We start from the raw sequence: 22,668 nt of genomic DNA, 5'->3' as shown, positions 1-22,668 counted from the left end.
AGTACAGGTAGTTGATGTAGATTTAGGAACTGAGGTGTCTTCTACTTCAGAAAATTAAGTTCGCCTTCCTTGGAGTGACCTAAAAAGTTTAGGAAGTAAAAGAGTTGGGTTTTCCCTAAGGCTTTCAGATTAGTTCTGAAACTGGCCTGTGACATGGGCAAATCTAAGAGTAACAGTGAATGTTGAAAAGCCATGGAAAGCAAATTAACAGCTTCCTATTTTGAAATAACTTTTCTCCCAATCATAAAATGATAATTAAAATGTTAAAAATAAGCTGTTGATTACTTCCAATTTTGAAAATAAAGAAGAGGTGGCCACTATCTTTTTTTTTTTTTTTTTTTTGCGGTATGTAGGCCTCTCACTGCCGTGGCCTCTCCCGCGGTGGAGCACAGGCTCCGGACGCACAGGCTCAGCGGCCATGGCTCACAGGCCCAACTGCTCCACGGCATGTGGGATCCTCCCGGACTGGGGCACAAACCCGTGTCCCCTGCATCAGCAGATGGACTCTCAACCACTGCGCCACCAGGGAAGCCCCACTATCTTAATGTATATCCTCTCAGTCTTTTTTTCTCTTGCATACATACATATTTTCACAAAACGAAGCTCATACTATGTATAATGTTTTGTAATTGTCTTTTTCACTGACTATATCATGAGCATTCTCCCATGTCATTGAATATTCTTCCTCAGTGGTTTTTTTAAAAATTAATTTGTTTATTATTTTTTTGGCTGTGTTGAGTTTGTTGCTGCATGTGGGCTTTCTCTAGTTGCAGCGAGCGGGGGCTACTCTTCGTTACGGTGCACGGGCTTCTCATCGCGGTGGCTTCTCTTGTTGCGGAGCGTGGGCTCTAGGCGCGTGGTCTTCAGTAGTTGTGGCACGTGGGCTCAGTAGTTGTGGCTCGCAGGCTCAGTAATTGTGGCACACGGGCTTAGTGCTCCGCACCATGTGGGATCTTCCCAGGCCAGGGCTTGAACCCATGTCCCCTGCATTGGCAGGCGGATTCTTAACCACTGTGCCACCAGGGAAGACCCCAATGGTTTTTTAATGGTGGCATGTCAGTCAGACACATGAATATGGAATTTATTTAGCCACTCTTCTGTTGAATATTTGTGTTCCTGCTTTTTTTTTTTCTTATTATAAATAATGCTGCAACAAACACACTTTTACACAAATCTTTGTGTGTATCTCCAGTGTGGGAGAGGGATGATGTATTAACAGATATGAACATTTTAAATACTTTTTTGATACAAAGTATCATATCTGACCACATCTTTTAAGGACCTTATTAAAAATACTAGTTCATGGCACCCATAGCTTTATTCTTAAAGGGCTTCAAGAAGTCAGTTTTCTATTCCGTGAATGGCCAGTGAAATCCTCTAGATTTCCTTTCCTTCTCTGTGTTCCTTAATGAAAATGAATGTGTTTGACAGATTAGGGAGCAGAGACATAAGGTACTTTATATTATGGTTTCACCTAGCAATCAGGTAATCAGGCTGTTGCTTATTTTTGGATACATGTGCCTGGTAAGCAATTGTAGTAACCACAGTGAGACCTGAGGCAGCTTCATTTCCTTATTTCCAAAGCTGTGGTTTATAGGATATACTAGAGCAGCTTCAAGTCAGTGTAGGCCTCACTTAAGATGAAAGACATTCATGTTTTTATGTGAATGACCCATGCTACCCAGCCTGTCAGGGTGAATGACCTGGAAAGGGGGGAAGGGAAGGAGTTGGTGGAGAAGGTAAACAGTATTTCTTCTGGGGACAGAGCTTTGATTTATGAGCTCAGTTTCCTGCATAGACAGCTGTGTGGTCCCTAAACAAGTTTTGTCTTGTATGATTAACATATGCCAGGGGATCTCCTAATGGAATTAGGTACTTAGCGAGATAAAGCAGTTGCTCTTCATTCAGTCTTTTTTTTTTTTAACATCTTTATTGGAGTATAATTGCTTTACAATGGTGTGTTAGTTTCTGCTTTATAACAAAGTGAATCAGTTATACATATACATATGTTCCCACATCTCTTCCCTCTTGCATCTCCCTCCCTCCCACCCTCCCTATCCCACCCCTCTAGGTGGTCACAAACCACATAGCTGATCTCCCTGTGCCATGCGGCTGCTTCCCACTAGCTATCTATTTTACGTTTGATAGTGTATATATATCCATGCCACTCTCTCACTTTGTCCCAGCTTACCCTTCCCTCTCCCCATATCCTCAAGTCCATGCTCTAGTAGGTCTGTGTCTTTATTCCCGTCTTCATTCAGTCTTTTCATGTGCACCTGCCTTCCTGATAAGCAAATGCCCCTTTACCCCTGTCTCCTTTAGCCACTATTGAAACTAAAAATCTGGCGGCCTGCTGTAGATAGGTTGTTTCCAGAGCCTCATATATCATAACGCTAACCCTGTTCTAATCTAAGCACTGAGGAAATGGACACAGAGCGAGGGTTAGAGACATGGTCTTGGAAGGGTTGGAAGAAACTTTAGAAATACACTTCCAGCTTCTAATTTTAGAGCACCGCCAGTCCCTGGCTTCAGAGAACTTATAGTCTCTTTAGAAATAAGATATATACACAGGAAAATATTAAAAACCAAAACAAATGTAAAAAAAAGCACAGGGAAATGGTTTAGTGCCAAACCAGAAACACCAACAGTAAGGGCTTTCAGATTTCAGAGGGAGAGGGAAATCAGCACCTCATGGTGGAGAGTTTGGTTTTTGTTTTTATTTTTTAAGTGGGTCTCGAATGAGTGAGACTTGAAAATTGGAGGCCATTCCTCCAGGAGGGAGGGGTGGTATAATTAAAGGCAGAAGATGTCTGGAAACAAGGAGTGGGTCATTTTGGCTGGTATGATGGGTTTGTGAAAAAAACTAATCTTTCAGTCACTTGGCTGTATCGTTTGAAGGTGACCTTCTGAAGCCCCTTTCCTTACGTGGTAAGCAGCACTCTTAAGTTCTGTGTTGTCATGCAAGGCCTACAGCATCTCTGTCACAGCTTGTTAGAGCTCAGAGATAACCAGCAGAGCCGAGGCTCCTTATCTTCCTGAGGGCCTCATGGGGTCAAACTGGCAACCCATAGAAATATACACTTAGGTCGTTTTCTGGAATGGGTATGGAGTCATCCGTAGGTGAAGTCCTGGCTGAGAAAAGGTCTCCCTCTTTTTCGCAGGATTTGCTTCCTGGGGCAGTTTCCTGCCCCAAAGTCTTAAAGTTCTTCTGTGTTCTCAGTCAGGCCTCATAAAGCCTCAGGCTTTATAAAAACATGAGGGTACTGGCTCTACACATTGGAGACTTTTAAACTTTCAATGAAGTCATAGCACTGTGGCTGTAATTCAAGTAATTCACAAAGATAAGGATTACAAACACTTAGACATAAATATCTCCCTACCTTTTCAGATGCTTAACAATACCTCTTTCAACTCAAAGCTGACACTTGAATACTGTACTTTGTTTTACTACCAGGTGTGCTTCAAGATGCTCGAAGATATTTTTCTTACTTAGCCTGCCTTGAAAGACGCAGGTTTGAGCTTCATTCTTTTGGTCAGCTAGGAAATTACCCCTTATTAACATGTAACTTTTTCCCTTAAAATTAAATAATTAGCAACCATTTACATTATAGCGTACCTTAGCTGGGTGGAATGAGGGAGGAGATGAGGTAGAGTTGAGGTTTGGAGTGGGTAAGAGCGTTCCTCAGCTTGGCAGTTTTGCTCTGAAGTCAGCTGGGCCGGCGAGTGGAGCCCTGAGGAAGGGCTGCTCCAGGGGCCCCACCTCTTGCTTGTGAGTTAGGTGCTCTGCTGGAGTTTAGAGGTAGCTTACAAGTTTAGAAGTTGATTTAAAATTTTATCAGTAAAGTGGAATAAAGTGGCTCGGAAAGGTGCCTGGACCTAACAGGTAACATTCTGAGTTGATTAGACCCGTGGTTTGTCTGATTGGGCCCAGATAGACATATTTATTGGACACATAGACTCCAGCTTTGCTGTGGGCCCTGTCTGTATCCCAAGTGGCAGCACTACTGGACAGCCTTCGTAAGGGTGACTAGCGCCTCGGAGTTGGGCAAGGAGGGAGTATGTTTATTTCCTGCGGAAGCCTTACCAAGGTTTGGTTAAGATCTGTCTGACCCATTATGTCTCTTTTTTGGATGAGTTTATAGTTCTGCTGGAGGAAAGTTCTCTTTTATCCCTTAATCTTCTATTGTGTAGGGAGGAGAATAGGATTTAGCTCTGATAAATGGATTTGAGCTTGGAGATGAAATTTTTTCCTGCTTTCTTTTGATTCCTATTTACTGAAATTAGTTTTAAGGGTTATAAACTATTACTTCTGCCTCATTTTCTTCCTGGCCACGTGCTTCAAATTTAGGTTGCAGCTATCGACATTTTAGTAAAATCCCATGAATACATTTGAAGATTTTGCATTAACCTCTTAACACCATTTAATCAGTACTTCTTGGTGTTTCACAGCAGTAAATTATATATCTGCATTTTACCTAGTAAGTATTGACCTTCAGCACAAAAGGGTTAAGTTTACCATTATGACAAGTAGTAGTTATCTGTCTAATAAATGCCCCTGGCACTTGACTGGCTCGATTCAGTTCGACTTACTAATTCATGTAATTCTTTAAAAACTCATGTATACATTTTTTTATTGAGCATATGCAGAGATTGGTAGTACAGTACATCTGTGCAGTGTAATATTATGCAGCAATTAAGTTGTTTGTGAAAAGTTTCTAATAGTGTGGAAAGGTGCTTAAGATATGTAAACTATACATGTGATACCCTCTCAGCAATATGAAAAATGTTTACATGTGTTAAGAAAGAGAAAGAAAAAGACATACAGAAATGAAGTAAACCAAATGCAAATATTGGTTCTGTCTGGATGAAAGGATTATGAGTTATTTACATGTTTATTCTTTATACTTTTCTGTTGTATGCAGTTTTTTATTTTGACTGGGTATCACTTTTGCAATAAAAACATAAATCCAATAAGGGTTTGTAAATCATTTTACCACCTACCTCAGTTAAGATTTAAAATATAGTGAACGTTCAACATTAAATTAATGCTTTCTGCAGAGAGACAATGAAAAGTTTCCCCTAATAAATTTTAAAAGTTACTGAGAATTTACCATTTAGCACATTAAGTTATCTTACATGTTGTTATGCAGTTTCCTATAGACCAGTGTTCCTTAAACTGAGGAATGCTGTGTTAACTAACAGGTTTGCTGCAACCGTTTGGAAAACAGTCATTCAGGGTTTTACAGAACCAATGGCAACAGTTACGAAAATCCTGAAGCATTTTAATTCTGTGCCTTGTGAACTTAAGTTATTTAATTTTTGAAAATAAGCTTTTTATTGAAGTATAACACATATCCACAAAAGTGCTCAAATCTTAAGTGTACAACTTACGAATTTTCAAAAAGTGAACACACCCTTGTAACCACGTCACTTTATTTTTCTTGTATTGTGCTGCTATATGTCTTTGATAAAATTTTCATAGTTCTACACACAAAAAATATTGTTTAGTGTTCTGCGATCTCCAGAAGTTACACTCTAGATATTTTTGCACACTTTGCTCTCCTAACTGCACTAACTCCTTGGTTTTTTTACATTTTTCGAAGAACTCTGAAGTTTCATTCAGAAATTGTTATTCTTAGTTCATGGTAGGAAATTTGGCTTTTATAGGTTAAAAACTCTAAAAAAGTAATAACTTCAAAATTCTTGACATCTAGACTTCGCAGATTTAACTTTTCTTTCATTCCCAACTGCGGCACATGCTTTGCCCCAGTGGCTGGTTGTGTGGAACTTGATTCCTGGGCCTCTGCATATGATACAGCTTAGGTTGCTAATCTGAAGGAGCAGATCAACAGCCAGTGGTAAGTGTGTCAGGCCTAGAAATCCTAGACCAAGCTGGGAGGAACTTTAGAGATCGTTTGCCTCAGATGGGGAAACTGAGTCCTGAAAGGTTATATGCCTTGTCCAGGGTCTCAGAGCTGGCTCCAGAGCTGAGTCGAGAATCCTGATCCTATACCCCGTTTCTAAACCTTGCTAAGTCCCTAGTCTCTTCTTAAAGCTCATCCTTTTTACTAAAAAGGCAGCCCTCGGGCTGTGAAACCGACTTCTCAAAAAAGATAAATTACCTAACACATTTTTCAGCCAAACTTCTTAATGAGGATAACCTGACAGCGTGGACCTGTTTTAGAAAATATCCCTTGGGTAACTTCGGGTGAATGAGTGACGGTGTGGGGATGGTATAAATGCCAGTCGGTAATTGTTTAGAGCAGTTCCGGGAGTACATTCAACTGGAATAACCCTGGCAATAGGGAAAGTGTGGCATGATGTCCATTTGTGACGCTTCCCTGGGGAGCGAGCTGTGTCAGGAGACCCGGCAGCTCTTCTGGAACAGAGTCTCTAGTCCGTGTTCCCAGGCACTGGACAGGGGGACTGGCTACTGGGCCTGGGAGCTAACTGTTGATGTTTGATGACTTTTTGGTTTTGAGACTTTGTTTCAATTGGCTAAAGGTAAGACAGGTAAATAAAGCTGCTCTTTGGTTTTCTCAGGAATGCCAGGCAACCGATACATGTATTTAGTAAGTGTTGATCACTGTGATTGATGGGCCCTGGGGATTTAGTGCTTCATAAAACATATCTGTAAGGACCTAGTCTATGGACTTGGCAGTTCCAAGGAGAGATCACCATTGCCCTCCAGAATTCTTGGTTCTGTTGGTGTGTTGGATTAGTGAAATGCACAAGAGTCTCTTCAGAGCTAACTGACTTTTGCCTACTGTAAGTTTGTAGGAAAAGGTGTCTTCTGAGTCTCACCTGGCAGTCATCCTTGGCCTGAACTTGAGTGCCGTTCTCCATGGTCTAATCTGCCAGGTCCCTTCTATCCTTTCTCACCCTGTTCCCAGAGTACAAGCCTTCCTCGGAGGCCAGACTGATTGCTCTGCCTCCAAATGCCTGTGGCTGTTGCTACCTTTGAGCTTTTGAGCATGTTTTCCCCTTGTTTGGAATGCCTTCTCCTCCCCTCCTACTTCTCCAAATCCTGCCCAACTTTTGAGGCCCAACTCATTTCCCATCTTCTCTCCTCAGAACTCATGCGACACTTCTCCCCATGCCATACTGTGGCTGACAGTGCCACAGTTTGGCCTGCTGGAGAAGAGAGTGGAGTCTAGAGCTGGGCTGCCTGTGTGACCTTGGGCTGGAACCTTTCCTGAATCTAAATTTCTTCATCTGTAAAAATGGGACTAATAATTGCCAAGGTTATTCAAGTTAGCTCATAGTTGTACAGATTAAATGCGTTCATACCATTAAAACCTATGGAACAGTGCCTGGCATGTAAGTTCTCATTAAATATTAGTTACTCCCTTTAGCATGTTTTTAACCATGGCCTTCCTGTATTATGGTTTAATCATTTTAAATGTCTGTTTATTGGCCTCTAGTGAAATTGTAAAGTCCTCTCATGAAGAAGGGGGCTTAACTTTATATTCTTTGTTGACCCTTTTCAGTCCTACATGTGCATATAATAGCTCCCCAATACATATCACTTAAAGTGAAACTATTACTGCATTAAAGAAAATAGATGGAACAGGAGTAAGGAATTGAAAAGATAAGCTTCATTTCACAGATTGAGTTTTCTCATGATTCGTAGATCATGTAATTTGTACCTTTTTTCATTGTTGCTGAGTCTAGTGAGCTCTTCTGTCACAGTCACCACAAGTGTGAACATCATTTAGCAAGGATGCTAGCAGTTTCAGGAGGCTGCCTCAGACACTGTTTTCTTCTAGGCCCATGGTGGGAGGGAATCTCAGACAGTAGACTCTGATCTATCAGGATATCTCAAAGCATGTGGGTCCTGAGCTGGTTGTTATTAGCATATCTCCCTTGCTGAGGGGCATGGGGAATTCACCAGTGGAGAGGGGACCGTGCCCTTCAGGCACCCTCCCTCTGCCTTCCCCTCCTCCTTTATTAGCAGCTCAGATACTCACAAGCACCATCTTCACCTGTCAGTGTTCACAAATATTTGGGGGGAATCAAAAGTTACCCTCTGGTGGGAAGGGGGAGACCCAGGCAGAAGCGCTGATTCAAAGGCTGATTGCAGACGGGAGTCGTGTTGATGTCAGGAGCTGCTGGCAGGGCGCTCCACCAGCCACCCAGCAGTCAGGGACTTCAGCCAGGGTCTGCCACAGAGCCCCTGGGTTGGCCTGTCAGTGATGAAGATGCTGTGTTTCTCCTTCTCCTAGGCTGGAACAAGACATTAAAAAGTTAAAGGCCGACCTGCAGGCCAGCAGGCAAGTGGAACAGGAGCTCCGCAGTCAGATCAGCTCCCTCTCGAGCACCGAGCGAGGGATCCGCTCAGAAATGGGCCAGCTCCGGCAAGAGAATGAGCTGCTGCAGAACAAGTATGTGCGCCTTGTGGGCCTCTGGCCGTGAGTCAAGCAGCCTCGCATTGCTCTTGTTTCCAGGGATTGGAGCACAAGGCTCATGACGACAAAGGGATCTAGCAGAGGGTTTTTTTTTTAAAACAAAATGTTTAAAATATTTAATGTAGGACCAGATATTCAACATGTTATAAAATCTATAAAAACTTATTTCATTGCAGCCAAACAGTTTATTAATATTACTATTCTGTCTTCTCTCATTTAATAACTTCTTCTCTTAGTTTAAAATAGTTATTGAGCTTTTGTGACAATATGAGTAAAATTGACAAGAAGTATTTCTGCCACAATTTGAAACTCTTGTTCCCTTGAGTGAACATTTCCAGAGGATTAGACTCTATTTCCTTGTTTTCTGGAACTAAAAGATGATGTTGAACTTGATTTTATTTGAAGAGGCAGACAAAAAGCTAGCTCTTCTGCATGAATTCTTTTATGCTTTCCATTAATTCATTCTGGAATTACTTCTTGACTCAATGTGGGTCTGTCTTTTTTTTTCATCTCTAAACAGTGTGTGTCTGGGGTAGTGATTACTGTTACAGGTGCTGAGCTTTCTGGGCTTTTCCTTGAAAGAGCAGTTCTTCATCATTTTCAGGGAATGTAGCTCAAAAGCTAGAGCATTATAGGCAAATAACCTCTCCATTGCTTCTGACTCACGTATGTATGTGATGGCTCTAGCATTATTACATAGAGAACATCTTACCTTACATTGATATATTGAGAGAAACTCACCTTATATTGATATGTAAAGTTGGGGGTGGTAGTAGCAGGGAAGGGAATGTGGCTGAAATTTTTATCTGAAATTAAGCATCCTGTGATTCTAACTACAAGATCTATTTTGGGATACTCTGAGAAAACATCTCCCAGCTGGAAAGGAAAGGCTGCAGTAGGCTGCAGCATATTGTATTCAGGCAGAGAAAGACCTTCCCCTCCTACCCTTTTCCTCAGTTTCAATGGATCTGGTTCAGCTCTTCCTTGGTCTCAGACTGAAGTTCTTTCAAGGTGCTTTGGGGCAGTAGAATTAGTTCTACAGTTATCTTTTCCTCTGATAGAAACTTGTTTTATCCTATTTTCTGGATTACCTTCTGTAGATCACTTACATTAATAAAGCAGAGGCTAGGTCCAATTCTGTATCTTGTAAGGCAGCTTGTTTATTGGCGTTTAGGAATTGTTAAATAATAATACAATGTATTTTCCTTGGACACTCCGGGAATTGACATTTATGATTTGCTGTTCAAATCTCCTGTTTGCTTTGGCCTCAAAATGATAAAGAGGAGCCATGTTTCTCCAGGGTTTATATTGGACGTTTCTAATTGTAAAACTTTGTATGACAATCATTTCCATATAGGTTACATAATGCTGTGCAAATGAAGCAAAAAGATAAGCAGAATATCAGCCAGTTGGAGAAAAAGCTAAAAGCTGAGCAGGAAGCCCGAAGTTTTGTAGAAAAGCAGTTAATGGAGGAAAAAAAAAGGAAGAAGTTAGAAGAAGCTACTGCTGCCCGGGCTGTTGCATTTGCTGCTGCGTCTAGGTATGTTGATGTCACCTGAGTGCTTAATCCAAGGTTGGCTTTCCTTGGACTGAGAATGGGAATTTGATGCCTTGGGCAGGACTGGAAATACAAAATCATGCATGGATGGATTGCTTTTAAGTACTGTTTTATTAGCTGGTTTAAACCCCATCTGTGCAAGCTTATGCTGTCATGACAACTTCATCCCTCAGTGACCTGCTGTCTAAAGTGGGATGAGGGAATCTCCATGCCTCCCACACCTGGGAGGCAAAATTCTGCTCAAAAAGGGATTTCCAGCCACTTTCTGTAAGACCGATAATTACTAAATGCTTTGAGGGAACCAATCTGGACTTTTGTTCCCTTTGTAGAACTATCATTATGCTCTACTCTTAGTTGTGTGTTTCTGGTGTTTTTAATCTTAAAATGGAAGAAAGATAAAATCTTGGTCCCCCAAGCACTGTGTACTGACTGCTCATGTCTTTGTTGGACATCAGCAGACTGTCAAATGACCTGGAAAAGATGGGGAAGAGAGTTAAGAGCCTCTTTTTCTTCCCTTCTGTCTCTCTCTCTTTTTGGCTTCTACTTCACTTTTTCTTTTTTCTTTGTTTTTTTGACTGGTGAAGTTCATCTGCATGGTGGGGGTCAGTTATGGGTTTACAGATGTAGGGGAGGGTAAATTATTATTTATTTAAGTTTCTATCCCTAAATTTGTGTCTATGTAATATAATTCTACTTTTTGCTTTTTTGTATTTGTCATGTTAATAGCCTTCTTTTGGGTTCTGTCATTTGTAGAACAGTTGGTGAACCATCATTTCATCTTTTAGGAAATAGCAGCGGGAGAGAGAACTCTTTCTCCTGCGTGATCCTGCCTTCCCCCAGCAGACTCTGTACTGCAGATGGCTGAGCTAACTTGGCCCGTTAGCATCTATACGGATTCACAAGACCATTTACTAACCTGCTTAGGATGTCGGGGGGGTGGGGGGGGGTTGTTTGTTCACTCATTTAAAGATTTGTGAGCGTTCCTGAAGCACTTACACTTGCAGGAGATTTTCCTGAACAGTCATCTGGTGTGGCTTGTGCTCTCCTTAATTCATCCAGCAGTTACTCTTTCTCAAAATATCCCTGAGGAGGATATGACAGTTTCTTAACCATATTGTTTAGTGTCTCTTATGCTTGAGAATCAGTACATTGATTTCAGTCTCTACCCTTAATTTCTTTTGCTTTTGGTTAAGCTTATTGCCTTTGGTCTTATCCTTGGATGGTCCTTGTTTGCCATCATTTATGTAGAGGCTGTTTTTATTCTTAAGTGTATCGCAAGGCTTTAGTCTCTCACTGGGCCTTCCTTTTTGTAGGCAAAGGACACCTACCTTCTCCACCAGGCTGTTTCTGAAACCTAAACAGTTCACCAGCTTTGGACTGGCCATTGCCATCATCTTTTTAAGTTTGTCCTTATTATAGCCCTGAGAAGGAACCTAATGCTGCTCCCTTCTTTTTCTTTTTACTCCAATCTTGTCAAAACTTCATGACTAAAGAAAGGTGACCTTCCCAGCGCACAGTCCCTCAAAAGTGAAAATGTTTGTTAACTCACTGCCCTCTGCTGGAGACAGCACATGTCTGGTTTTCTCTTGCTCAGCTTGTGTGCCTTGTCTCAACTCATATGGCCTGATGGGAAGCTTGCTGGATTGGCAAGGTGGAAAAACCTCAGTTCTTATCCCAGTTCTGTGACCTGCAAGCTGGGTGACCTTGAACTAGTATTATATCTGAGTAGCTTCAGTTTTCTCCTCTGGAAAATAGGATAATAAACCCTACCCCAGTAAAGAAGGAAGTGTGGGTAAAGTACCTAGCTTGGCACCTGGCTCATATTAGACACACAATTAATAATTATTTTAGATCATTTTTGAAATTATAAAGAACAGAGAGAATGAGCAGACTGAGCCAAAAGCTACAATCTGACTCTGTGGAGTATAAGAAAAATATCAATCCTGCAGTATAGTTAAACCTATAGTCTTTTAAATCCTCTTTTTCCCTTCTCTTCTTTTTCATAAGGGGAGAGTGCACCGAAACCTTACGGAATCGGATCAGAGAATTAGAAGCAGAGGGCAAGAAGCTCACAATGGACATGAAGGTGAAAGAAGACCAGATCAGAGAACTAGAACTGAAAGTTCAGGTAAAGGAGGAAAAACAGACTTCATCACGCTTGAATTCCTCTTCCGTGTTAGGTTTGTGCTCTGTGCTTCCGTGTAGAGATTGTGCCTTCTGATACAGACCAAACCCCATTGCATCTGAAAATCTCTGTATGACCAAAAGAAGCTCTCACCTGTCCAGCTCATTCAAGTCATATTTAGTTTATCTGGATTCTAAGACAAGCCAGAAATGTTAATGGTCCTTGACGTGTTTTATACCAGAACTTGACTTACGGGAGATTCATTTCACTTTTTCAGGTTATAGGCCAGATTAGTGTGCTTTGGAACGTATGCACCTCTTCTTAGCCCTAATTCTCTGTCCATCGCCAGGGAATGGACCATTTTGGATGGCTCTCAGCTTCACAGATGGCCACTCTAGGCAATGCATGGGGAGGAAAGCTGCCAGTGCTGTGGACATAGCCAGTTTTGGGGCTGTGTGTACCTTAGCCAAGTATTTGGTGGCGTTGGGTCTTCAAAGGGATGTTTAAGGCTAATGTTATAAGTTGTAAAGTTACAGTAATTTTGAGTCACATGGAGCCCATGAGAAATTAGTGGCAGGTCAGTGGGGTAGAATAGGTGACCCAGAGACAAAGCCTAAATTAGTGTTCAGTGAAGGTGGCATCAGAAATGGATGGAGGGCTTCCCTGGTGGCACAGTGGTTAAGAATCCGCCTGCCAACGCAGGGGACACAGGTTCGAGCCCTGGTCCAGGAAGATCCCACATGCTGCGGAGCAACTTAAGCCCATGTGCCACAACTACTGAAGCCTGCATGCCTAGAGCCCATGCTCTGCAACAAGAGAAGCCACCGCAGTGAGAAGCCCGCACACCACAATGAAGAGTAGCCGCCACTCACCGCAACTAGAGAAAGCCCGCGTGCAGCAACAATGCAGCCATAAATAAATAAATTTATTAAAAACAAAAAAAAGAAGAAATGGATGGAACAGCAAGGGTTAGTCAGTGAAAGGCTGAGGAACAGCTAGACAACGGGAAAAAATAAAATGAGATGCTCATCTCACATCACACAAAAATAAATTCCAGAGGAATAGTTGAATCCAGGGAAAAAAAACATTTTGTTTTAAATCACAAAGTGAAAAAAAAAATGAAAAAATCAATTGGGGTGGGTACAGATATTGCAACAAATATTATAAAAAAAAGAATTGGGGGCTTCCCTGGTGGCTCAGTGGTTGAGAGTCCGCCTGCCGATGCAGGGGACATGGGTTCGTATCCCGGTCCGGGAAGATCCCACATGCCGCGGAGCGGCTGGGCCCGTGAGCCATGGCCGCTGAGCCTGCGCGTCCGGAGCCTGTGCTCGGCAACGGGAGAGGCCACAACAGTGAGAGGCCTGCGTACCGCAAAAAAAAAAAAAAAAAAGAATTAATATCCTCAATATGTAAATAGCTCATAAAGATTGCTAAGAAAAGCTCAAATACACAGAAAGTAGGCAAATTATATGAACAGATAATTCACAGAAGAAATATAAATGACTGATAACAATGTAAGAATATATCCTCATCTGTCACCAAAGACAGATAGATTAAAATTGGATATCACTTATCTCTTGTGAAATCAGCAAAGAATTTTTAAATGCTAATATCAACCTGGGTGAGGATACAATGAAATAGGCCTCGTATGTTGCTGGTGGAAGTGTAACTTTCTGGAAAGGTCACGTATTTTTAAAAAATATTTTCCTCAGACTCCGGCCTTGAGGTAAATATTTAAAAGTCTCACCGATGATTGATATACAGAGATGTTCATCATAGTGGTATATAAATGCAAAAAAATTGGAAATAATCTTAACAATGGGAGATTTGTTTAATAAATTATGGTACATATACATGTAGGAATATTAAACAGCCAATAAAAATTGCATTTTCAAAGAACAGTTGAGATTATATGTTTTTAAAAAATTGTATGTATAGTTTGATTTCAATTATGCTGAAAGATACACGTATACTTAAAAAAGACTAAAAGAAAATAGATCAAATTTTTTGCAGCGTTGGGATTTTGGGTTATTTTTATTTTCTTCTTTGAACTTTTAAGTATTTTTTAATTGACTATAATAAGTTTTGATTTCTCTCTTAAAATGAAAAAAATATCAGCATATATATATATATATATACACACGCGCGCGCGCGCGCACACACACACATACATATAGGCTACATTATCTGATGTTTTAAGTGGGCCTATTTTTCAGTATACGCTGTCAAAATAATTAACATTTTTACAATTTTTAGTGTAGGTTGAGAGTAGAGTTTTCGCACGTTTGACTACAGCATTACAGCAACATTTGCAGCTGGCAGCAGGGAAACAGTTCTTTGTGGTTCTGAATTAGGATTGTAAGAAAGTGTTTTATATATTTTTTTAATTTATTTTTTTAATTTATTTATTTTTGGCTGTGTTGGGTCTTTGTTGTGGCTACTCTTCGTTGTAGCTCACGGGCTTCTCCTTATGGTGGCTTCTCTTCTTGCGGAGCATGGGCTCTAGGTGCACGGGTTTCAGTAGTTGTGGCACACGGGCTCTAGAGCATAGCCTCAGTAGCTGTGGTGCACAGGCTTAGTTGCTCCGTGGCATGTGGGATCTTCCCAGGCCAGGACTCAAACCTGTGTCCCCTGCATTGCCAGGCGGATTCTTAACCACTGCGCTACCAGGGAAGCCCGAAAGTGTTTTATTTGGAGACAGAGTCCACAGTTATCTCAAAAAGCCCAATACAATTATCGTTTTGTATATGCACATCACTGTATAAATACATTTTGCACTCCCTCTAAGGGGCGAGGTCTAAACCCATGAAACACCAGGATTCTGTGTTCTAGGGGCCAGGTCAATAATAGTGGGATTTTATTTGTGATTTCAGGCTAATTTGTAGACATCGATGCCAAAACTATCTTGTAACATTGCTGCTTTGATGATATTGATAGGAGCTTCGGAAGTATAAGGAAAATGAGAAGGACACTGAGGTGTTAATGTCAGCCCTCTCAGCCATGCAAGATAAAACACAGCACCTGGAGAACAGCCTGAGCGCAGAGACAAGAATCAAGCTGGACCTGTTCTCCGCACTGGGGGATGCAAAGCGACAGCTCGAGATTGCCCAAGGTAGGAGAACAGCCCAGGTCACGCAGCATGGCTGAGAATGCCTGGGGACACGGAGAGCAGAGCTCCCTTAGAGCTCGAACCAAAGGCATTTCCATTTCCTCTTCAAGTGGTTTGATAAGTACCCACCATGGACATCTAGGAATCATCACATTAATTCATTCTGCAGACATATTTTGAGATGAGAACATACCAAGTGCAGGGCACACAGGGAAGAGTGAGTTTCTCTGCTCAAGGAGCTCAGAGTGTTGTAGAAGAAATAGAGAACTGCAGAGTTACCAAAACATGCTGATGTAACAGGATGTACAGGGCCTGTGGGAACATAGAGAGCCAGGGACTCAGCCAGTCTGGAGAGTTAGAGAGGGCTTTTTCTCAGGGGAGCTGATGTCTAAGCTGGGTCTTGAATGATGAGAAGGGGTTAGCCCAGTGAAGAAGCGGTGTAGTGGCAGTGAGGGGTAGAGAGGCATCTGAACAGAAGAAACAGCTCGAGCAAGGCCAGGGAAGCTAGGAGGGCCTGATGTGTTCAGAGCGGCAGCTGGCTCTGCTTTGCTGGAGCGAAGGCTGCAGATGAGGGAGTGGAGGGAGGAAAGTCTGGAGAGCAGGCTATTCCCTCGGCAGATATTACTGAGACTTACTACATGCCAGGCACTGTGCAAACCCCTAAGGGGACAGACAGTAACAAGCAAATATATAATATCTGATGGGTGCAGTGAAGAAAATAAAGCAGTGGTGACGCAGGCTGTGTGTGTGTGTAGGGCTGCTGCTTTGACATGGAGGACATGGAAGAGCCTTTGAATAGGTAGCATTTGAACAGAGACTGAGAGGAAGAGAGTGAGTGAGCCATATAAGTCTCTAGGGGAAAGGCACATGTGTCGTGGCCACTGGGGCTGCAGCCTGAGTGATGGGGAGAGTTTTTAGGGTCAAAAGTAGCAGGAGCCACAATCTGCCCAACTTTGCAGCCTATGGAAAGAACTTTGGACTTTACTCTGCGTGACCTGGGAAACTGGAAAGCTTCTGAACAGGGGCCTGACATGACCTGATGAAAAGAAGTTTAGATTTTGTTCAAGAAATTGATAAGCCACCAATAGATTACTGAAGAAATATTTCAAACAGTTGACTTAATAGAAGGAAAAGAATATTTCAGCAGGTACTTACAGAGCGTTCACACTTGCTCTGCATAAAGCATTTTACTAGAAGGTGAAGGGGAGACAAAGACGAACAAGACATAGTCTAGCTGGGGATCCGCTAAGGTAGTTGTGCTCAAACTTTTTGGTCTTAGGGACCCCTTTACACTCTTAAAATTATTGAGTACCCCAAGGGAGGTGTTTTTCAAGTGAATTATGTCTACCAATATTGATGTATTAGAAATTAAAACCTAAAACATTTATTAATTCATTAAAAAAATAATGTAATAAACATATTACGTGTTAACATTTTATGAAAATAACTATTTCTCAAAACAAAAAAAAGTTAGTGAGAAAAGCAGTATTGTTTTACATTTAGCAAATCTCTTTAATTTCTGGCTTAATGGAAGATATTTCAATTCTCGTCTCTGTTTCTACATTCAGTCTGTTGTTATTTCACTTGCCATGTTGCTCCTGGAAGACTCCACTTAGGCTCATGAGGGAATGCACGTGAAGAAGGCGGATAAATATCTTAGTATTAGCATGAGGACAACATGGACGCTGTGAGAAGTGCTGCACTAGGGAAAGCCACGCACGAGGCCTGCTGCCACTAGGTAGAGGCAGATGGCTTGAAAGGACAGAGGAGAGATCAGGGTGGCTTCATAAGGGAGGGACCATTGAGTGGACTTCGAAGGATGAATTCTGAGAGCAGAGAATGGCAGGGAAGAACATTGTTACCTGAGGGAATGGCATTTAAGCAAAGGAAGGACAGTGTTGAGAATGTCCACGTAAGCAGTCCAGTGGCCTCTAGCTGGGGGACATGGAAGAAGAGAGTAGATTAGTAGGACCGTGAATGAAGCTGTACTAGAGGATGTATCCCCTAGATTTTGAGGAGGAAGCAGGTGACATGTTCCAACAGGGTTGCTGGAACCAGGGAAGAAGAACAAAACAGATGAAGGAATGAGAAGAGAGAATGAGTTTGGTTTGGGATGCTTTGATCTGGAGTTGCCTACCGGACACTCGGCCTAAAGATCTTCATCAGTCAGTGGGAATTTGGGGCCTAAACCCCAGAGAAAAGGCCAGAACCCCGGGGTTGGGGGTGGGATGTAGAAGTTGTGAGAAGTCAGTGAAGCCATAGGAGTGGCTTGGGATGGCAGTGGCAGAGCAAGAAGAGAAGGGGTTGAGAATCGGGCTTATGAATCTGTGGACTCAGGGAAAGGCATTTAAAAAGAAGTTTCCTGGAGGGCTTCCCTGGTGGCCGGTGGTTGGGAGTCCGCCTGCCGATGCGGGGGGCGCGGGTTCGTACCCCGGTCCGGGAGGGTCCCGCATGCCGCGGAGCGGCTGGGCCCGTCCGGAGCCTGTGCTCCGCAGCGGGAGGGGCCGCAACAGTGAGAGGCCCCCCGCGTATCGCAAAAAAAAAAAAAAAAACTTCTGACCATACGGTGGTGTTTTGCCTGCCTGGCTCAGCTCCCTGAGAAGTGGCTACCCTCTCCCTGCCTCATCCCTTTTACTTGGATTTGCAGACTTGAAAGAGGTTGTCTGCTGGAGTGAAGCAGCACCTGGGTCTCAGAGTAGCCGAGGGGAGCTTGGCTTCCCAGCACAGATTATGCTTCCTTGTTGGCCCAGAAATTCTCGTAAAGCAAAGAGAACTATCTTTTCCAAAACTCTGGGAATGTTTGTATGTTACTGATTAAAGAAATCAAACTTAAATCTTCATGGAAAAAAGATACAGTGGCTTATATATCAGATGCTGTGAGGTATTTTATTCGTCTGAGGCTTACTTCGTTCAAAGGGAAGGAGGCTATTTGATGCTTACTTGAAGCTGAGGGGACATGAAGGAAGCCAGAGCGGGGCGGCTCTTTGCTGCCGTCTTTCCCACTACTCCCCTCCACTGTCATGCTCATGCTTGGAATATTCTAATAAGAACCCAACTTCATAATTTAAATCAAGCCCCTTGCTGGGTTTCTCCTTCCTACTTTCTATATCATTTGATTCATCTTGGTTCCAAAATGGCTTTCATCTACTATATCATTTTTTAAAATACGCCACCATGCTCTCTTACATTTTAAATATATTACCGTATTCTGTAGGACTCAAAGTGAGTGCAACTCAAATACAATCTCTTCCTTTTTTCAGCATGTAAATTTCTGAAGGGCTACTCCTAAGTGTTCTTCCCCTAGTAGACCAGGAAGCATCAAAGCATGATGGAAATTGCATGGGCTTTGGAACAAAGTGGTCCTGGGTTTAAATCCTGCTTAGTCATTAATAACTGAATGACTTTGGGCAAGACACATACCTTGCAGGGCCTCAGCTTTCCACTGGGCTGGGCACTAGGGATTTGGCAAGGACAAAAATGGGGAGACAGTCTCAGCCCTCATGGAGCTCATGGGCCAGTGGAGAGATGATGGACACAAATCATCACCCAAATGAACACTCACCGGAGACAGAAAAATGCAGTCGGCAGGAGTGCAGACTCCAGAGCCAAACTGCATCATCTCGAATCCCAGCTCTTGTCCCTTAACCTCTCTGTGCCCTGGTTTCCTCACCTATAAAATGGATGACGATGATGATAATTCCCATCTGATAGGGTTGTTGGGATAAATAAATGAGTTAGTCTACGTAAGCACTTGGAACAGTGCCTGGCACATACGTGTTAGCTATTGTAATTATTATCATTATTACAAAGAATAAAGTGACAGAAAGGAAAGTTTCAGGTGTGTTGAGAATCGAGGAGTCGGGGGCTGGGGGTAGGGTCTGATTTAGATGGAAGGAGCAGGGAAAGCTTTGTGAGGGAGTAGAAACAGAAACCTCACGAGTTAACACAGAGAGCATTGGAGAAGCACAGAAAGGGAAGCAGCCCTGCGGCAGGCAGGAGCTGGTTGGATTCCTTGGTCTCATACTCCGAGATAGTCCATCCTCCCAGAAAAATGTTTCCGCGCAAGACGTAGAGCCCTAGTTCAAAAGAAGCACCCTCTTCGGCTGCCCTGGTGACTGCCGAGCTCAAAACGTGGCTCCTGGAGGTTGAGCCCTTTGCTTCGTCACACCTACCTAAACGCAGTTCCTCTTGACACCATGACCCATAGGCCACATGTGGCCTGCCACCTTTTCTTGTACCACCCGTGGGCTAAGAATGGTTTTTGCAGTTTTCTACGGTTTAAAATAAAAAAAAACAAAAAACGACAAAGACAGTATGTGGCTCACAGTGTTTAAATATTTACTGTTTGGCACATTACAGGAAAAATGTATCTCCCCTTACAAACCATCAAAGCTGGAGTCGAATCCATTTGGGATCAGTGGGCCCAAGAGGGCACTCTGGTGGGTGAACGCTCCCTTCTCACTAATGGTGGGTCTTTGATCTTCCAGGACAAATTCTTCAGAAAGACCAGGAAATCAAGGACCTAAAACAGAAGATAGCCGAAGTCATGGCCGTCATGCCCAGCATAACATACAGTGCTGCCACCAGCCCCTTGAGCCCCGTTTCCCCACACTACTCTTCCAAATTTGTGGAGACCAGCCCCTCTGGACTCGATCCCAATGCCTCTGTTTACCAGCCCCTGAAGAAATGAAGGCCAGCAGTGTGTTTTTTCCAGGCTTTGGTTATCAGAAAGCATCACAAAGGAGCGTCTCTGGCAGTCAAGATTAAAAAAAGTTTATATTGTATTTTGTGGGACTGTATATGTTGTCGTTTTTAAAAAGGGGGGGAAAGATAACATCCAAGTCTGATTAGAACTGCCCACCAGTTTTTCTTGTAAGTTTTTAGAAGACCTCACAGAACTTTGCAGTTTATTTTTCTCGGCCATTACATTAAAACCATTCTTGGATTTCAAGTAGCCAATTTTGCCTTTTATGTATTCTTACAGTTTCCTCTTGAAGAAAAAAAAAAAAAAGCAGAGTTTTTCCTTCTCAACCCTTTATTTTTGTTTTGTTTTATTCTTAAATCAGCAAGCAAAACCTGCACATTGGATTCACAGGGGATGACCATGAAAACTTAGTCTTTAGTGTGAAAGGTTTAAATAACCTAACACAGCTTTGATGCTATAGCTGCATTAAAGAAAATGATTACTAAAATTACAGAAAACAAAAATTGATTACCCCTCCAAGGACCAAACAAATTCAAGGAGTGTCATTTCAGCCGAGGGGAGAGACTCAGGTGATGAGACCAGCTGTGAGAACGTAACAGGGGTTGTGTCTGAAATGTGTATCTTCCCATCGGTGTGTTTAGTCCTAGAAAATTGCTAGCAGCAGTCTTGTTCACAGTGCCTTGGGAAAAGACATTTCAAGAGGAAACTTGATTTTAAACAATTTCCCCCTTTACCATCATCTACCTTCTCTCTGTGTCAAGCTCACTACGGATCCTGCTATAGAACTGGTGGGTAGCTGGGCTGTTCGGTACCACTTCAGCCACACCTTCTGTTTCCTTTCATTGAAAGCACCACAGTGTTCTGGACTTGTCTCGAGGCAAGCACCCTGGGAAGGGGAGCTGGGCGGTGTTCGTGTTCGAGAGACTGCAATGCCGGCTAATAAAAGCTGCAGTTCTAGGTTTTGTTTTGTTTTATTTTTTTTTAATTTCCTTTAACTGTGCTTTCCACTTTTCGTCATCTTGTGTTTGACGATTTAAAAGAAACTTGACAATTCCTCAGCTCTTGTGCCAAGGAAGGTTTGTTGTTTTGTTTTTTTTAAAAAAGTTTAAAACTCAAAACTCTGCACAAAGATTTCAGTCTCAAGTGTATATTATACATTGGTAGAAAAGTGTTTGCACTGGCAACCTTTGGAAGTGTTTAAGAATCAGGGAGGGGGTGGAGGGAGGGGCTGGGAGAGGGAGGGGCAAAGCAAAACTGTATTTGGAACCTAGGAAAATTAAGAAACCAAATAGAATGGTTTGACTTCCTTGCCATGGATTCTGGAAGGACATAGTTCTAAAATTTCCTGTTAATTGGCATGTATGTCTCATTTAAAGCAAATTAAGTAGGACAAGCAAGTCAGCAAGATAGAAGTGTTAAAAAGAATCTTCCTTTTTAATCACTGATCTTATTTTGGGATTAAAACCTTCTAGCTTTAGCCAGGTATGCATGTTGCTGCCACTTTGCATTTTTGAATCATCTTGTGTAATTGTCACCATGGAAGTGTTACTCAGAATTGTCACAAATTTTTTTCATCTTTGTGCAAAAACATGGAAAATTGTCACTGACTTTGTGTTGAGGTTTCCCCCATTTTGCTGCCTTTTGGGACACTATTTTGGTTAAATACTTGGTCTTGGCTGCATTCCTTTTTTTTTTTTCCTGTGGGGTTCAAAAGAATAAACATTTTCTTACAGATAAAACTAGTTTTCTGCCTTTTTAACTTTTCAGGAGGGCACAACAAGGTAGATTGTTCTGAATGGGCCTTAGATTTTTCACTCCTGTTCTGTCCTCATTTCCGAACCCTGACAGTGGCAGTGTCCCGGGCAACGGGTGCCGCGGGGCGCAGGTTACAGGATTTGGGATGAATCCATCCAGGCTCTCAAGTAGTTTTCGTTCTAGTCTTACTTCGGATGTATCCATTGTCATTCTCTCTCCCTCCCTCTTCCTCCCCGTCCCTCCTCTTCCCTCCTTCCTCCCTCCCTCTTTCCTTCCCTTTTTCTCCCTCCCTCCCTTTTCCTTTCTCTCTGTCATCTGAGTAGAACCAAGGCTGCCTTGTTTTCTGTACAATCCTCCTTTCCTAAAAAAGCAGTAGTTGAGAGTCCGCCTGCCGATGCAGGGGACACGGGTTCGTGCCCCGGTCCAGGAAGATCCCACATGCCACGGAGCGGCTGGGCCCATGAGCTATGGCCGCCGAGCCTGGGCGTCTCCGCAACAGTGAGAGGCCTGCGTACCGCCAAAAAAAAAAAAAAAAAAGTTTAGGGGTGGGGTTGGAAGGTAGTTGGTGAGAAATTTTTGAGAGCAAATTTCCATTTTCCAGAATCTTGTCAGGCCAGTTTGTGACCAATACCCTATTGGGTTTCCTATCTGCTGCAGATCCTGAACTGATCTCCAAGGTAACCGCTTCTGTAGTCCTCCCTTGTTTCTAGAGGCTTTGTCTGTTTTCTTCCTCTGAGAAGCCAGCTGCCCCTCTCAGCCTCTGTTTTCCTCTCTTGGCCATTGTTACAATTGATCTTGGCTCCAGTTTCGGAAAATTCTGCTCTTGGCACCTCAGCCCCGTCCCTATTGCAGGACAGCCTTCCTGAGTCGCAGCCATTTAGGCTCTTGCAGACATACCACACTTAATACCGCGAGCAGAGTTCCCCAGGGGAAACGCCTTGGCCCTCCCTGAAGGAATGTGTCTGCCCAAAGCATTCTCATCGTCCTGTTCTTTTCCACCAAGGAGAT

General features: G+C 42.7%; 1 protein-coding gene across 1 annotated transcript in view; it reads left to right on the top strand.

Moving 5' to 3' along the window:
* MACO1 (macoilin 1) overlaps nucleotides 1-20,151 on the top strand; it is a 56,039-nt gene extending 35,888 nt beyond the window's left edge. The window contains exons 7-11 of the mRNA XM_060141021.1: nucleotides 8,226-8,384; nucleotides 9,766-9,948; nucleotides 11,974-12,094; nucleotides 15,029-15,203; nucleotides 19,688-20,151. Coding sequence (XP_059997004.1) covers nucleotides 8,226-8,384; nucleotides 9,766-9,948; nucleotides 11,974-12,094; nucleotides 15,029-15,203; nucleotides 19,688-19,890 — 841 coding nt within the window. The 3' untranslated portion in view covers nucleotides 19,891-20,151. The remainder of the gene's footprint in view (nucleotides 1-8,225; nucleotides 8,385-9,765; nucleotides 9,949-11,973; nucleotides 12,095-15,028; nucleotides 15,204-19,687) is intronic.
* The last annotated feature ends 2,517 nt before the right edge of the window (nucleotides 20,152-22,668 follow it).

The sequence above is a fragment of the Lagenorhynchus albirostris genome, chromosome 2 (assembly GCF_949774975.1).
Source record: "Lagenorhynchus albirostris chromosome 2, mLagAlb1.1, whole genome shotgun sequence".
NCBI classification, from domain to species: Eukaryota; Metazoa; Chordata; class Mammalia; order Artiodactyla; family Delphinidae; genus Lagenorhynchus; species Lagenorhynchus albirostris.
This window is presented reverse-complemented; position numbering and strand designations above follow the sequence as displayed.